The sequence below is a fragment of the Ailuropoda melanoleuca genome, chromosome 4 (assembly GCF_002007445.2).
Source record: "Ailuropoda melanoleuca isolate Jingjing chromosome 4, ASM200744v2, whole genome shotgun sequence".
NCBI classification, from domain to species: Eukaryota; Metazoa; Chordata; class Mammalia; order Carnivora; family Ursidae; genus Ailuropoda; species Ailuropoda melanoleuca.
Window position 1 is genome coordinate 59,359,284 of NC_048221.1, and position 16,181 is coordinate 59,375,464.

At 39.5% G+C, this 16,181-nt stretch overlaps 1 protein-coding gene and 1 long non-coding RNA gene across 3 annotated transcripts in view; one reads left to right on the top strand and one right to left on the bottom strand.

Moving 5' to 3' along the window:
* Positions 1–16,181, top strand: part of LOC117801942 — a 111,577-nt gene that overhangs the window by 20,660 nt on the left and 74,736 nt on the right. The window lies entirely within an intron of this gene.
* SULT1C4 (sulfotransferase family 1C member 4) lies at positions 60–10,497 on the bottom strand. The gene is made up of 7 exons (XM_002929382.4): positions 10,115–10,497; positions 7,249–7,374; positions 6,587–6,684; positions 5,930–6,056; positions 5,620–5,714; positions 2,405–2,585; positions 60–1,497 (listed from the first exon to the last, which is right to left on the bottom strand). Exons 1-7 carry the CDS (start codon positions 10,266–10,268, stop codon positions 1,382–1,384), a joined length of 897 nt encoding a protein of 298 aa, XP_002929428.1. The 5' UTR covers positions 10,269–10,497; the 3' UTR covers positions 60–1,381.

A 16,181-nucleotide genomic window follows, 5' to 3' on the forward strand; every position in this document is an offset into this window, starting at 1 on the left:
TATTTCTATCTTGAAGAAAAAACCAAAAATTTTAATAAGCATAAAAGAGAATATATACATACAAGAGATATAATATACTTTATTATTAATCACAAAATAATTATACCAAGTGTAGAGGACTTCAGAAAAGCAAATGCTGGTGTTATAATGAGAACTGGGTGTGATACACAGCTAATGAATCGTTGAACACTACATAAAAAACTAATGATGTACTATATGCTGGCTAACTGACCAAAATAAAAAAAAAAAAAGAAATGCAAATGCTCTCTTCAGCTTTCAGTATTTGCAGGAGGAATGAACCACTTGCACTGGTCATTGAAGCATATTATATGTTTTGGATAGGTAGAAAGGAAAGGAAATTTCAGATGGAGGCCTGGTGAAAATAAAACTAGTAGTGATCAGGGCTCAGTGAGTAGGCTTATTTGCTGAAGGATGGAGGTGGTTTAGAAGGTGAAATTAAGCTAGGGAAGTGGTTTGGGAGATGAGACCCACCATATCATATCATTATAGCTGCCTTTGAATTGATAGCTAAAAAGCATGGGATTTATCTTTCAGGCAGTAAAAATTCAGAATTACTGAAGTTTTCAGAGCTAAAGAGAAATATAATAAAAATCTTAGTTCAGGAAAGTAAACCTGGTAGATGTGCAAGAAACAGAGAAATGAGTTAGGAAGCTTATACTAGTATGGACAGGAGGTAAAAGGTTTCTGAACTAGAAGGGTGGATATACAAATGAGACTCCATACAGGTAAAACTGACAGATATTGCTGTGGATGCACTGGAGGTGAGTCAAGATATGGCTCCAAGACTCAATCAGAGCATTGGCTGGAGTGAGAGAGAGACTTAAGTATATAGGATGTGGTAAGAGATAGGGATAGATGTATTAGAGTGAGAATATTGAGGTGAATTGGAAAGTTTCATGGGGAAACAGTCACTTGATGGTTACTTGCCTACGAAGAAATTTCTAGGAGAAATAGTCACTATCTATATATTTTAGTGATGCATTGAAAAATTAGCCTGAACCAATACTTACTCTGAAAAGTTTCATGTTTTTTATATAAGGAATGAAGCATTTTTAATAGTCAACAAACACATGATATATAGAAAACTTAAATATAATGATAATCAACAATGATGCCATGATTGTAGCTAGTAATTATTGAGCCTCTTCCTTCCACTTTGCCATCCTGCTCCCATTCTCCACCTTGTCCCCAATCTCTGCTAGCTTTATCCCTACATTTTTTAGAGTGAACAAAAGCAAACACAATAAACAACTAGTCTGAGAACCTGAATCCAATATCATGTGGTCTGGGTAATAAAGTTTTATTGATTATTACCAGTAAATTAGGTAATAGTCTAAAAAAATTTTGGTTCTTTTCTTTTTTACGACAATTGGAAGTGGAAAGTTATATTGGTATCAGCCATTTTCTTCTCATAGTCTTCATTAAATCTCTCATTCTGAGCAACAGTAAAATGATTCTTCCAGTCTCCAATTGTCCCTGAAATAGTCATGTGGGAGAGAGTCAGTTTGCATTTCTCTACTCTTCTGTTTCTGTGTGAATATTTCTGTTCTACCTTCCAGGGGGGCAATATTGGACAAAATATTTCTGTTGCTAATCTGTCAATTTCATTTTGAATTCTTATCTGATTTGTGGGACAGGGAGAGCTCATTACTTACTGAGTCACATTAATGGGGGAAATAAAACCACCACATTTAAAACAGCAGGCCTATGGGAATTTCTTGTCTTTTTATCCTGCTCTTTGCACATCAAAGTGTGGTAGGTGCTTATGCTTGTAGTTTCCATCTATAGACCCAGTGAGAAGGTCTTGTATGTCAGAGAATTCAAGGTATGGTTTTGAGGAAGAAAACCAAAAAAGAAGATCCCCCAAATTCTCCAATTGCAGTCCTTGTTACCTTTCCACAGATTGTTTTTTTCCCCCCCATAGTGCTTACCATCATCTATTATCCTGGGTATTCTTGTTTATTTTGTTTGTGTCTAGAGTATAATATTCATGAGGGAAGGAATTTCTGTGTTTTGTTCACTGCTCTGAACATTATCTAGAACAGTGTCTGACACATAGTAGCCACTCAATAAGTATTTTTGAATAAATCTGGTAGCATAGAGCCCTTATAAATCCATTATAAAATGGATTCTTTGCCCCATCTGACTTAATTCTGTTTTTCACCTTCTCAGCAGATCTCTGGAGAGAAAGGGAGGATAAAGGAATTGGATGTACACACCACACCTCACTCTCCAATCGTTTTCATTTCATTTCTGGTTTCCTACTTCTTTTCCCAGAAGCATTTGTTATAGATCTTATTTTTCTTAGCCATAGAAAACTCCTTCAAAGCTGTAAAAGATTGGACAATTCTTTAAGATTATGACCAAAAGAAAATATAAAAACCTTTTCTCATGAATGGAGAAACAGAGTGGTTCATGATTTTAGTAGGAACTGACGAATAGTTTGCCATTGGATTCTGCTTCATAACATCAAATGAGGTGTGATGGACAATTTTATCTAGGACTTCATCATCTAGGTTTTTTCCAATAAATTCTGCCACCTTCTGAATTTCATGCTTTGGATTCTACGATGAGAGTCAAAAGAAAAGTGAAGATTTGATATAAGATAATTGGTTTAAAAAGAATATTGAAATGAATTAATAACAGTAATCAGTAACATGTCATGAGTTAAAATTAAAAAAGAATCTTAGGGGCACCTAGGTGGCTCAGTCAGTTAAGTGTCCAACTCTTGATTTTGGCTCAGGTCACGATCTCAGGGTTATGAGATTGAGCCCCTTTGGGCTCCATGCTTAGTGTGGAGTCTGCTTGAGATTTTCTCCTTCTCCCTGTGCCCGTCCCCCTGCTCTCATGCAATCTCTCTCTCTCAAATAAATAAATAAATAAAATCTTAAAAAAAAAAACCTCTCACAAATACTCAACTATCCAGAAATGACTCATTTTAACATGATGGCCCATATTGTTCTTTTTTTATTAAGTGGAATTACTAAGCTTTTCTTGCTCTAACATTGAAGCAAAAACTGAGTGGTATTAGTGAAACATTTACTATACAATGACATGCAGTGCATGGAGAATGCTTGACTAAGAGTTATGCCCAAGTGTCCTATGCAAGTCAGTTATGGGAGTTGTCTTGGTCAGCCAATTGACTAAGAGGGAGAGTCCATAGACTTATGATAAGAACAAAGACATTGCAAAAGCATACGGGCAGACAATTTAAGGAGGCTGTCTCGTATTTCTGACATTGATAGAAAAGTCCTAGACCATCTCAGTAGTGGCAGTAAGTGGTAGGAAGAGAATAAGAGATGAGTATTTTGCACCCATGAGATACTCAAGAGGCACCTATGCCTAGTAAGTCTACTACCCAGCATGTCCAGGTGTTTATGTATCCCTGAGAGGAGCTCAGTTCCTTCTTCATCAGAAGGACACACCACTGTAGGGAGCTGTGGCTATGGGAAGTCCCTATCTCTAAAAGGAGTGGTAGTGGAGGGAAAGTGGAAAGGTTTAGCCTGACAACTGTGTCTTCTGCTTTAAAAGCTTGGATGTCAAAAGTAGTACTTAATTTGGGGCGCCTGGGTGGTGCAGTCGTTAAGCGTCTGCCTTCGGCTCAGGGCGTGATCCTGGTGCTCTGGGATCGAGCCCCACGTCAGGCTCCTCTGCTGGGAGCCTGCTTCTTCCTCTCCCACTCCCCCTGCTTGTGTTCCCTCTCTCGCTGGCTGTCTCTCTCTGTCAAATAAATAAATAAAATCTTTAAAAAAAAGTAGTACTTAATTTAATTAGCCTCACATAGACTAGAAATCAGCAAGAGTGGTGAGAATATTGAGCTTTGAGTGAGTCAGGGGACATTCCAGAACATGATCACAGAAATATTTAAAAGGGTACTAGGGACTCTGAGGTTAGACTACCTGTTCAATAAAATTTCTTCCTGGCATTCATAATACATTAGGATGTACCTTGTTAAAAGAGCGTCATTCCTGATGACATATCCTTACTTTGACACGGCTATGATGCTTTTGGTAGACAAGCATCACCTACATGGAGTTTTCCTATTCTGAGTTTAATAGCACCCTTCCTTCTGTGGTGTCCTCAGTTTGTCATATCTACTCATGAAAGGGAAACTCTCCCCTTATAGCATACAACTCCATGCCATAATATTTCTTAACTGAGTATCTAAATCTAGAATTCTGTGAGTAGATAACTCTCTACACTAAAATAGGGATATGTCTGACTTTTTCTGTTTGAAAAAACTAGAGTGGAATCTAAGCAACAACAAACTCATAGACACAGAGAAGAGACTGATGTTGCCAGAAGTGGGGAGTGGGGAGTGAGAATGGGGGGGGCAAAATGGGTGAAGGTGGTCAAAAGATAGAACTTCCAGTTCTAAAATAAGTACATCCTGGGGATGTAATGTACACCATGGTGACTGTGGTTAATAATACTGTGTTGTATATTTGACAGGTGCTAAGGAAATAGATCTTAAAAATTCTCATCACAAGAAAAAAATTCTGTAGCTATGTGTGGTGATAGATGTTAACTGGATTTGTTGTGGTGTTTATATCACAATAAATACTAAAGCATGTTGTACACCCGTAACTAATACAATGTTAAGTGTCTATTATATCTCAACTAAAAAAATAGAAAAATGATTCTGTTTCACTCTTTTGATTTTCTGTAGAAATAACTCTAGATGAGGCCCAGCAGTGATTGAACTTAGGAGTTGTGCATCTAAACTAATGTGTCCACAAATCCCCTAGGTATCTTATAAAGTGCACATTCTGACTTAGCAGGCCTGATGTGGTCCTGAGAGCCCCAAGCAGCTAATCTGTGAAGCACCTTTTGAGTACCAAGGCTTGAATTTCAATGATAAATTGAAGAACAAAGACTGTAATTTTAGATCCCTGTATTTAGTTAAGCCACAGATAGTATTTAGCATATTATCATTTATAATATAATGATAGTATATCATTATATATACTATAGAGTATAGTGATACTATATCATTATATGGTAACTCCCATGAACATCATCTTATTTAGTCCTCATAGTAGATCTTGGAAAAGTATATATTACTATCTAGTTTTTGCACTTAGGGAAACTAAGTAAGTCTCTAAGATGTTAAGTGTCCTCACCAAGAATAATTGCCAGTAGGTGGTAAAGCCAGAACTTGAATTCAAGAATTTTGAATCTAAATCATTAGTATTTTCCATCACACCCTAAATTCTTAAACCATTTCTTAAAATTACTATGTTTCTCAAATACTAATGAAAAAGCCCAAAATGTACTAGAAAATGTTTTCCTTTATAAACAGAATTTTAAGATAGACATGAAAGGGAAAAAAAGGTATCACTCATGTTTTGCCTGTCTGGAAAAGGTGTACCATATGGGATATGCTCTGGGGAACACCAGGAAGTTGGAGGTGAAACTACATGATAGGTAAACTCATGATATGCTGTGTGTGTTTTGATGCTACTGACAGCTGCAGCCAATGAAATGCAGCATTTTCTATTCCCTGTTTCAGTCTGTGAGTCACCAGTGTGGTCCACACATTTTGACTTAAATGTCTTATGGTCCAATAGGAACACATTAAATAGCATTGCCTCTCACCTTCTTCAGGTCCTCATAGAAGAGGTAGAGAATGCGGTGTTGGTCTTTGGCTTTCCACCATCCTTTCACATGGTCATGCCAAGAACCCCAGCACACTGCAAGGAGGGATGAAAAACAGGGTAATGAATCACAGAAGCTCAACAAACAAATATTACATTGAAAGGAAAGTTCCTAAAGAGAGGGAATGTATCACACTGATTTTTTCACAGGATAGCAGGCAGAGCCCTGGGTGTTCTAAGGAAATGATTCTTTCTTTTTAGAGTGTTTGAGGATTTTGAGAAAAGAAGGAAACAAAGCTGAATTATCTTACCTTTCCCAGCCAGAAAATTCTCAAAATACTCTTCCCAGGTTCCTGGAGCAGGAAGAGCTTTATTCATTCTTTGGAAATGGTAATAAGATACCATATTGTCCTTTGGATTTCTTGCTACATAGATTATCTAAGAATGGCAGGAGGAGGCAAAGAAGCAAAAATAGGATTAGACTTATATGTAGTTATTGCCCACACAAATTATGTTCAAGTGGATGCGTTCCATACAGATGAGATTTTCTGATGCTGTGTTCTTGTGATCTTGGTTCCTGTGGGAATTGAAAAGGATTCAGATCAATTTGTATCGATTATTGTGAAGAGATGGACTCTCTGTTCTTTAACAAGTGAAGTGGTTTTTTTTTTTTATTTTGTTTGTTTGTTTTTAGATTTTTTATTTATTTCTGAGAGAGAAAGAGAGAAGCAGAGGTGAGGGGCAGAGGGAGAGGGAGAGAATCTCAAGCAGACTCCCCACTGAGCATGGAGCCTAATGTGGGCCTCAATCTTAAGACCCTGAGATCATGACTTGAGCTGAAACCAAGTAAGATACTTAACCGACTGGGCCACCCAGGTGCTCCAACAAGTAAAGTGTTTTAAGAGGAAATTGAAGACTAACCTAGGGTTGTTCTAAGAAGTAAACTGTGAATTTCTTTAGCTTTTTACCTTACAGTTTTTTTCTAGGAAGGATGGTGGCAGCAAGTGGATGGGAAGATGCGTTTTCAGGGTCCGTGGTGAGGGCATTTCATTAGCTTGGTCCAAACCTGTAAAATTGATGTTTGATCACTTTCCGCTATTTCTCTTTGCTTCAAAATCTTGCTGCTTCCATTATTACTATTTCAGGAACAATTGAACAATTCGAGTCACCTGTGAGAGCACTATAACTGTAAATTTGATCTGAGAGACTATTTCTAGCCTGTTTTTTTTTTAAAAGCTGGAACAGTTTTTAACCATAACAAACAAGAAACTAGATAAATAAGAACCTAAAAAATTCAAACCCTTCCACCATAAAATTATCTTACTTGGGCTTATCCGTGTGGGATAAAATTATTGGAGAATAAAACTTAACTTTTGTATAAGCAGTAACCCCAATAGAAGATGTCTGGAGTACAACAATGGCCAGACATAGTTAAAAAAATGCAAAGTCACAGAACTCATCAGTAATTGTTTGAATGCCCAGAATTTAATTTTTTTTCCCAGTTTTTCAAAGTGATTGTATTAATTATTTTTTCAGCTTGAATGCCTAGAATTTTGAGAGGGCTATGTGATAGTAAAAATCCTAGGTGTACATTTAGGACCTTAGTCAAGTGTGGCTATTTGATATTTACCAGATCCTATGGATGGGATTATCCATTCGATGAAAGGAATTCGTATGTGAGTAGGTGCTCGTTGGCTTTTCTCAACATCACCTTCATTTTGTATTAAGTCCACTATCTCCTGAGTCCATGTTGTTCCTTATTCCACATGTAAGATGAAGATGCATAGACATTTAGTATATTATATTTCTTAAGATATTATTATACTTATTTCAGCACTTCTCTGAGTTTTAAAACTAGGTTTATAGTGGAATTCAGAAAACACCATTTTTATGTCTTGTGTTATCATAATATGAATTTTTATACAAAGGTTGCAATTTAGTGTGGATATTATATTGATAAATATGCGTTCATTTTTTTCCTTGTCACAATCATTAATTTGGATTGTTATCCTATTGATGTAGCTGCATTGTTCTAAGAAGACAGAATGAAAGGTCTTTTTCACCTGATTATAATCTCCTGGAGAGTAATCACTTTGTGGTTTTCAGACTGTTTCCCAAGCACATAGTGTGGGTCTGCCACATAGGAGGTATTTACTATGTGTTGGCTGAATGAACAAATGAATGATTAGTACCTGGGCTTGATATTGATCATTAGTACTTAGTATCCATTTTCAACGTTTTCTCAATTTTCCCCTCATCTCAGGGACTGGAAGTCTAAAACGTGTATTCCCTAGACTTCTTCACCCCTAGGATTTTGAATACTATTTAGATTTTGCCGATGAAATGCACTGGAAGGTGGAAGAGAGGTAAAGGTCATTCTTCCCGAGGTGGTGACACTGATGGTAGCTCCAACAGCTAGAAATTTTGCATAGGCCATACCAGGTTTTGCTACCTAGTGCCTTGAACCCACGCAGCCACTGGAAGAAGGGCCTCTGTCTTCAGCCTCAGTCAGTTTCTGTGTGCTGCCTGATTCTGACTGATATAGTTCCTACCAACTGAATCTTCATACTTTGATGAGAAACTGTTGTACCAGATATTTTGACAAATCCATGTTGGGAAGATGTTTGACAGTTTTAGGATGGTTGTCTAAATCCTGGATCTGGGCTGATTTTCCTGGATTCTTTGACACCAGCTCTCATTACGGACGTCTTTTCTCATACTGTCAATTCAGTGCTTTTGGTTCTATGGGAAGGGCATACATGTTAGGAAACAATGAAAAAGACACTACATTTTATATCCTAGATGAGTTAGGTCTTTAATAATTTCTGGTATTAACTCTTTCATTACAGGATAAAGGACCAATATTTCTTTAGCTGTCTAATCAAAGAGAGAGCTATTCGTAGTTATTTTATGTTTTCACTCTGAATTTACAGCCATTTAATACCAGCTAGCACTGGAGCAGATTCACATGTTGCTAGAGGTTTGGGGATGAGTGGAATGACTTCTCAATTCATCCTCTAGAAATCAGTGATTTTATAATATATTTTTCTTTTGGCTCATTCCCAGAGTATTTATTATTCTTTAAAAAATTTAGGTGTAAACCACATTTTTCATCTATGCTTATTTCTTCTTCCCTCTAATAAATATAACCTTTATTAATGGGTAAGGTTTTAGTGATGATTAAATGTTACATTAACTGGCAAGTATTTTTTTTTTGAGTGTGTTATTTGAATCATTCAAGCCCTATTAACCCTAACCCATGAAAACCTTAAATGAACCAAATCTTACTGCTCACATTTGGCAGGTGGAGAAAAGATTTATTTTTAAATATTATATTTAAATGATGTAAACATGTACTGAAATGATGATAAAGTAGAGTTGTGGACAAAATTAAGACTGTGAGATGTGATTCTCACCAGTGATTACTTTTACATTCACATTAGGAAAGATTAATCCTGAACAGTCTCATGATTAAGATTAGAAAATTAGCACCATTATGAAACTGATGGATAAATGAGAGTCTAAGGCTGCCACCTGCTGGCAGAATCTTTTACCAGGCTCATTAGAGATCAAGACTCGAGTGGTTTGAACATACAATCTCAGAAAATGCTTAGGTTTAGATTTTTTGGTGTGTGTGTACATGTGTGTGTTCTGATGTGAACATCTGTGTGTGTGTGTGTGTGTGTGTGTGTGTGTAAGAGGAGTTATTGACAGGGAGCTTGATCTTGCAAAGACCAAATGTATATGCAATCTGGGTGCGAATTGAATAGTGTGTTTTAGTATATATGTAGACGTGCACAAATATCTGCAGGGAACTATTTTTCCCTGTTCATCCTAAACTTTTTATGGTACAGTGGCTGGGCTGAAGAAGTCTTACTTCTATAGCAACTTTTGTTAAATTTATTATTGAAACAAGGAAGTAGTTTCACAACATACCACAAGGGAAGATAGAAATCACAAGAACAGTTCTCAGACTCTGAATTGGGAGATTTTGAGGGCTTCTGGGGGCTGCTGGGGTGAAATCAGCATTGCAAGACCAAAACTCCTCTAATTCTTCCACAAGTCAGCCTTAGGATCTTTTAGCTTACACACACAAAGCAGGGTTTTTTTTTTGTTGTTGTTTGGTTGGTTTTTTTTTTTTTTTTTTTTTTTTTTTTTTCNTTTTTTTTTACAGGCTCTGCAATAAGAGCCTGCACTGGGAACAAACAAATCAACATATCTAGTCCGTTAGTTCTTGGCTGTTTGAATCACTCTCTCCTGGGGAAGTAAAAAAAATATGTACATTATAGGAAGAATGAAATTCTTGAAATTTTGTGCATCATTTTAATATTTTTTTCTGTAGTTTCAGTTTCCACAAGTGATTTGACCTAGCCATATCAGTCTGTCCAGTAAACAATTTTCTAACCCAGATCAGTTTCTTTATTTCATTATTAGTATTTTCCCCACTCACCTTCCTAATTTTCTTCTTCACACCACCCCCCCGCCCTTCTACGTACCTGCTTTGGGATAGGTGGCAATAAGCAGATCATCAGACTTGGCTTGGAAGTTCCAGATCTGATCCCACATGTCACAGGTAGGTGTGGGTTGCAGAATCCCCTTCACATAGTCGACAGCCAGGCGCTCTGTTCCATCAAATTTAAAATCCTCCATTTTGTTTAAGGCCGTTAGTGTCAGAAATCAGAGTACTGCTCCAGATAAAATGTTCCTGCTCAATCAGCACAAAGCTGAATTCTATTTATTGTACAAACAATGCAAAACAGTCTGCAAGTTCTTCCTGGACAGCCTGGGGATGGCTGGCAGTCAAGGGGGAAAATAGCTACAGGTCTGCCCGCCCAAGTTCCAGGAAGCTTGGAACTACAGTTTAGGCCTTTGTACACAGGCGTTTTCTTAATGAGCTCCAGCCCGCCTCCCAGCCAGGCGATGATGTAATACCAGAGGCCCTCCCAAATCCCGGCTGCTGTATCATGTTCATGTTCAGTCCTGCTCTTCTGTGTCAATTTAGCAAGAGTTGGTTGTTTATGGTTTTCATCTTTGTGTTCATAAAAAAAATTCACAGATATTCATTAATTGTTTCTTCTGTGAATTTTAAGCCAATTAAAAAGTTACAGAGAATTTGCTCATGGAATTAGATAGCAATATATAGAATAACTTCCCTGAAAAGTTGAAGGGAAATTTCTGTGGGCTCTTGGCAAGAAGGTCTTAGATTTGAATCTCCTAGCACAAATATCTGGAAGGGTCAATGTGTTACTTTTAAGAGTAAAATAAAATATGCTGTATTAGAGAAGGTTCTCTTTCCTTTTGTAGGCTGTACAGTGTCAGTAAACAAGCATGTCTCATTTAAAGCTAAAGAGATGCAGACAACTTGTTGCTTTTTCCTTGGAACCATGTCTGGTTCCCTCTTGAATTTTCTTCTTCTGTTTCAACCATTACCGCTTCTCTTCTGGACACCTCTAAAACAAGGCCAGATTCCTTTTAGTGGTTTTTTTTTTTTCTTTTAAGATTTATTTATTTGAAAGACAGAGAAAAAGAGAGTGAGCACATGCACACGAGTGGAGGGAGGGGCAGAGGGAGAAAATCTCAAACAGGCGCCCTGCTGAGTGCAGAGCCCTATGCAGGGCTTGATCTCAGAACCTTGACACCACGACCTGAGCCAAAATCAAAAGTAGGACGCTTAACCGACTGAGCCATCCAGGCACCTCCTTTTAGCTTTTAACTGCTAAATATTACAGGTCACCCACCTAGTTTTCCTGTATCTTACTGTGATATAATAAAGAATATATCAGGTCTTTGTCTCTGGTTCCTTGCACAGAGTTTCAAAAACTCTTGGAAGTTCCTGAGTGATTGGAGTATCTTTGGTTATTCATAATGAGTCCCTTTAGACTATTCCTGAGCTTATGCTAATGAGGTGACTCCTGGTGGGCCCCTTAGATAGTTTCAGAGGACAGGCTGGCCACACCAGAAAGATCAAGCAGGTGATTAGAGGGTCAGAACTTTCAGTCCCATCTCCAACCTCTAACGAAAAGAGAGAGGCTAGAGACCGTGTCCCGTATTGCGGCCAATGACATGATAAGACCTCAATAAAACTGCTCACTGAAGCTCAGTGGAGCTTCCTGGTTGGTGAACATATTGATGTGCTTGGAAGGTGGTATATCTGGATTCCATGGGAAGAAGGCATGGCAGCTCTGTGTTTCCTCTCCATCAAGAACTTGCCCTGGGCGTCTCTTCCATTTGGCTATTCCTGATCTGTATCTTTTAGGATGAACTCCAATTGTAGGTATAGTGCTTTCGGTGAGTTCTGTAAGTCATTCATTCTAGTGAGTTGTTGAACCTAAGGGGTCATGGGAAACTCCAAATTTATAGCTGGTTTGTCAGAAGTGCAGATGGTCCCAAGACTTGTGGCTGGCATCTGAAGTGGGGGCAGTTTTGTGAATAACTTTGCCTTAACCTGGGGTCTGCTCTAACTCTAGGTAGTTAGTGTCAAAACTGAATTGAATTGCAGAACACCCGATTGATAGGTGTCAGAGAATTATTGTTGGAATATCTTTCTTGCCTTAGGGTTTTTCAGAATCCATTCTGTTTTGGGCAATCAGGAATTTCACTTTTGCTTAAAGCCCTTCCCACCCAAACCTTTAGAGCATCCCATAAGGGCCTTCACCTCCTATAGGACTGCAGCCAGAAAGGCCTTTGTTCTCATCCTGGCAGGCCCCGGGCTCCCTCCTATGTTGACACTGTGTTTGTTCTGCTGATACTGTCTTGGCTGTTGCCTGTTTGGTTCTTGTTTGGTTTTTTAGCTTCCGCCAACTCTTTTTTAATGTCTTCCCTAAATGTACCCTTTCTGGAGAGTCTTTCCCTGAATTTCAGTGTCGTCTGAACTAGGTCCCTCCTATTTCCTTGCTTGTGGCACCTTCCTGTCCTTTAGAACAGCCATCAGAATTTAGTCTTGCTTATTTACTTGTTAACGTTTTCCACCTCCGATCCTATACTCTTAGATATGTAAAACAGGGCTTGGGCTCCATCTTGTCTTCTCCCTCCATGCCAGCTCTATGCCTAGTGCCTAGCATGCCACTATTTCCTGAGATAAAGAATGAGTAAACCTAAGTAGAAAATGGAAGAAGTGAGTGCTCTGGGGCATCACTGTTGTGGGGATTAGGTGAGCCTGGTGGCTATGGCTTGGTAGTCTAAAGACAGAAGTCAGACTGACTGTATTTGAATTCTATGCCAACTCCTAGTAGCTGTGGGCCTACAGACTTGTCACACATTGGGCACCAAAGATGAAGTTATACCCTTTCCTCTTCCAGTTCTTCCCCGAACTACTACTACAGTATATGACTACTACTTCTACTTCTTTTTCTTCTGTTACTGTTTGTTTGTTTTTTTCTGGGTTGGAAAGGAGATTCCAACTCTCTGTGCACTCGTTGGATGTCCCAGTTGCAAACTTTAGTAACCCATTCAGACCACAAATGTGATCCATTTGAAAATATTAGGACTGGGACTTCTAATCTGTTCTTCTAAGAAAAGTCAGAGTGCTGGTACCCCTCCTTAAATAGGTTCTTTTTTAGTGTTTTCACAAAAGACTCTGTCTAAAATATATTTTGGTTCAATAAACTGTTTTAAAAGACAACTAATGGGGGGGGTTAAGATGGCAGAGGAGTAGGGGACCCCTATTTCAGCCGGTCCCCTGAGTCGAGTTGGATAGGTACCAGACCAGCCTGAATATCCATGGAATCAGCCTGAGATGCAGGAAGATACATCTGGATCTCTACAAAGGAACATCTCCAGCGCTGAGTATTGAGGCACGAAGGGGGGAGCCGTGAAACCGCGCACAGATATCAGAAGATAAATGGAAGGGGGAGGGAGCCACCACGTTCGGGCACCGGGAAGCCATAGCCACCTGCACGGGGAAGTGGGCGGACTCGCGGACCGGCACCCACAAGAGAGCAGACTGAGACCGTGAGCCGGGAGCGCGTGCCACCAGACTTTTCACGGAACTCCAGAATCCCGGTGTGCTCACTGGATCCAGACTGAGACCGGGAGCTCCGGGAGCGCATGGGGGCAGCTGGCAGCTGGAGGCTGGCAGTGTTAGAAATACAAAGGACAGAGACGCGCCGGCCCTGGAAGTGAGGGCTGGGACACCGGGTGTGGGGTGCATATCCCGGGACGCTGCAGGGTTGAGCAGCACCAACAGAAACAGAGTTAAAGTAGCCAGAACATCAGTGGAGAATGGTCCGCGATCCCTCTGTTCTGAGACAGAGGCTGAGATTCGGCCACTGCTGTTCTGACTCTCAGAGAGGCACAGCAAACCTCCAGGGAAAGCCACCAGAGAACAAAAGCCTGGAAATACCAGCTCACAGTGAGCCCATCCCCATCCCCCCTCGCAGGGGACATGGAGACTCTACCCAAACACGGTTGCCTGAGTATTGGCACGGCAGGCCCCTGCCCCAGAAGGCAGGCTGAAAAATCAAGAAGCCCACATCCCTAAGATCCCTATAAAACAAGGGTGCACAGTCTGGGTCCCGGTCAATAATTTGGGCTCTGGACAACCCCGCAACCTCTCCTCATCAGAATGACGAGAAGGAGAACTCCCCCCCCAGCAAAGAAAAGACAATGAGTCTGTGGCCTCTGCCACAGAACTAATGGATATGGATATAACCAAATTATCAGAAATGGAATTCAGAGTAACAATGGTCAAGATGATGTGTAGACTTGAAAAAAGTATTAATGAAAATGTTAATGAGAATATAGAATCTCTAAGGGTGGAAGTGAGAGTGAATCTGGCAGAAATTAAAAATTCTATGAGCCAAATGCAGTCAAAACTAGAGGCTCTGACGGCCAGGGTGAATGCGGCAGAAGAATGTGTCAGCAAATTGGAGGATGGGTTAGTAGAAGAAAAAACTAAAATAGAATCTGGACTCAAAACAATCCACGCTCAGGAATGTAGGTTATGGGAGATTACTGACTCAATGAAATGTTCCAATGTCAGAATCATCGGCATCCCCGAGGGGTTGGAGAAAAACAGAGGTCTAGAAGAGATATTTGAACAAATTGTAGCTGATAACATCCCTAATCTAGCAAGGGAAACAAACATTCGTGTCCAAGAAGAAGAGAGGCCCCCTCCCAAGCTCAACCACGACAAACCTACGCCACGTCACATGATAGTGCAATTCGCAAATGTTAGATCCAAGGATACAATATTGAAAGCGGCCAGGGCAATGAAATTTCTCACGTACCAAGGCAAAGGTATGAGAATTACGTCGGACCTGTCTACACAGACCTGGAAGGAGAGAAAGGGTGGGGGGGGGCATTTTTAAAGCTCTTTCAGGGAAAAACATGCAGCCAAAGATCCTTTATCCAGCAAGGCTGTCATTCAGAATTGATGGAGAAATAAAGACATTCCAGAATCGCCAGTCACTGACCAATTTCGTAACCACGAAACCAGCCCTACAGGAGATATTAAGGGGAGTTCTATAAAAGTAAAAAGGCCCCAAGAGTGATACAGAACAGAAAGTCACAATCTATAGAAAAAAAGACTTTACTGGCAACATGGCATCATTAAAATCATGTCTTTCAATAATCAGTCTCAATGTAAATGGCCTAAATTCTACAATAAAACACCACAGGGTTGCAGATTGGATAAAAAGACATGACCCATCCATTTGCTGTCTACAAGAGACTCATTTTGAACCCAAAGATACATTCAGACTGAAAGTAAAGGGATGGAATACCATCTTTCACACCAATGGACCTCAAAAGTAAGCTGGGGTAGCAATTCTCATATGAGACAGATTGGATTTTAAACTAAAGACTATAGTTAGAGACACAGAAGGGCACTATATTAATCTTAAAGGATCTATCCAACAAGTGGATGTGACAATTATAAATATATATGCCCCCAATAGGGGAGCAGCAAGATACACAAGCCAACTCTTAACCGCAATGAAGAGACATATAGATAAAAATACACTAACAGTAGGAGACCTCAACACTCCACTATCAGCAATTGACAGATCACCTAAGCAAGAAATCAGCAAAGAAAGAAGAGCTTTGAATACCATACTCGATGAATTGGACCTCATAGATATATATAGAACACTACACCCCAGAACCAAAGAGTACTCATTCTATTCTAATGCCCGTTGAAAATTCTCAAGAATACCATGTTCTGGGTCACAAAACAGGTCTCAACTGATATCAAAAGACTGAAATTATTCCCTGCATATTCTCCGATCACAACGCTCTGAAATTGGAACTCAACCACAAGGAAAAATTTGGAAGAAACTCAAACACTTGGAGACTAAGAACCATCCTGCTCAGGAATGACTTGATAAACCAGGAAATCAAAAATCAATTTAAACAATTTATGGAGACCAACAAGAATGAAAACACAATGGTCCAAAACCTATGGGATACTGCAAAGGCAGTCCTAAGGGGGAAATACATAGCCATACAAGCCTCACTCAAAAGAATAGAAAAATCTAAAATGCAGTTTTTATACTCTCACCTCAAGAAGCTGGAACAGCAACAGAGGGACAGACCTAATCCATGCACGAGGAAGCAGTTGACCAA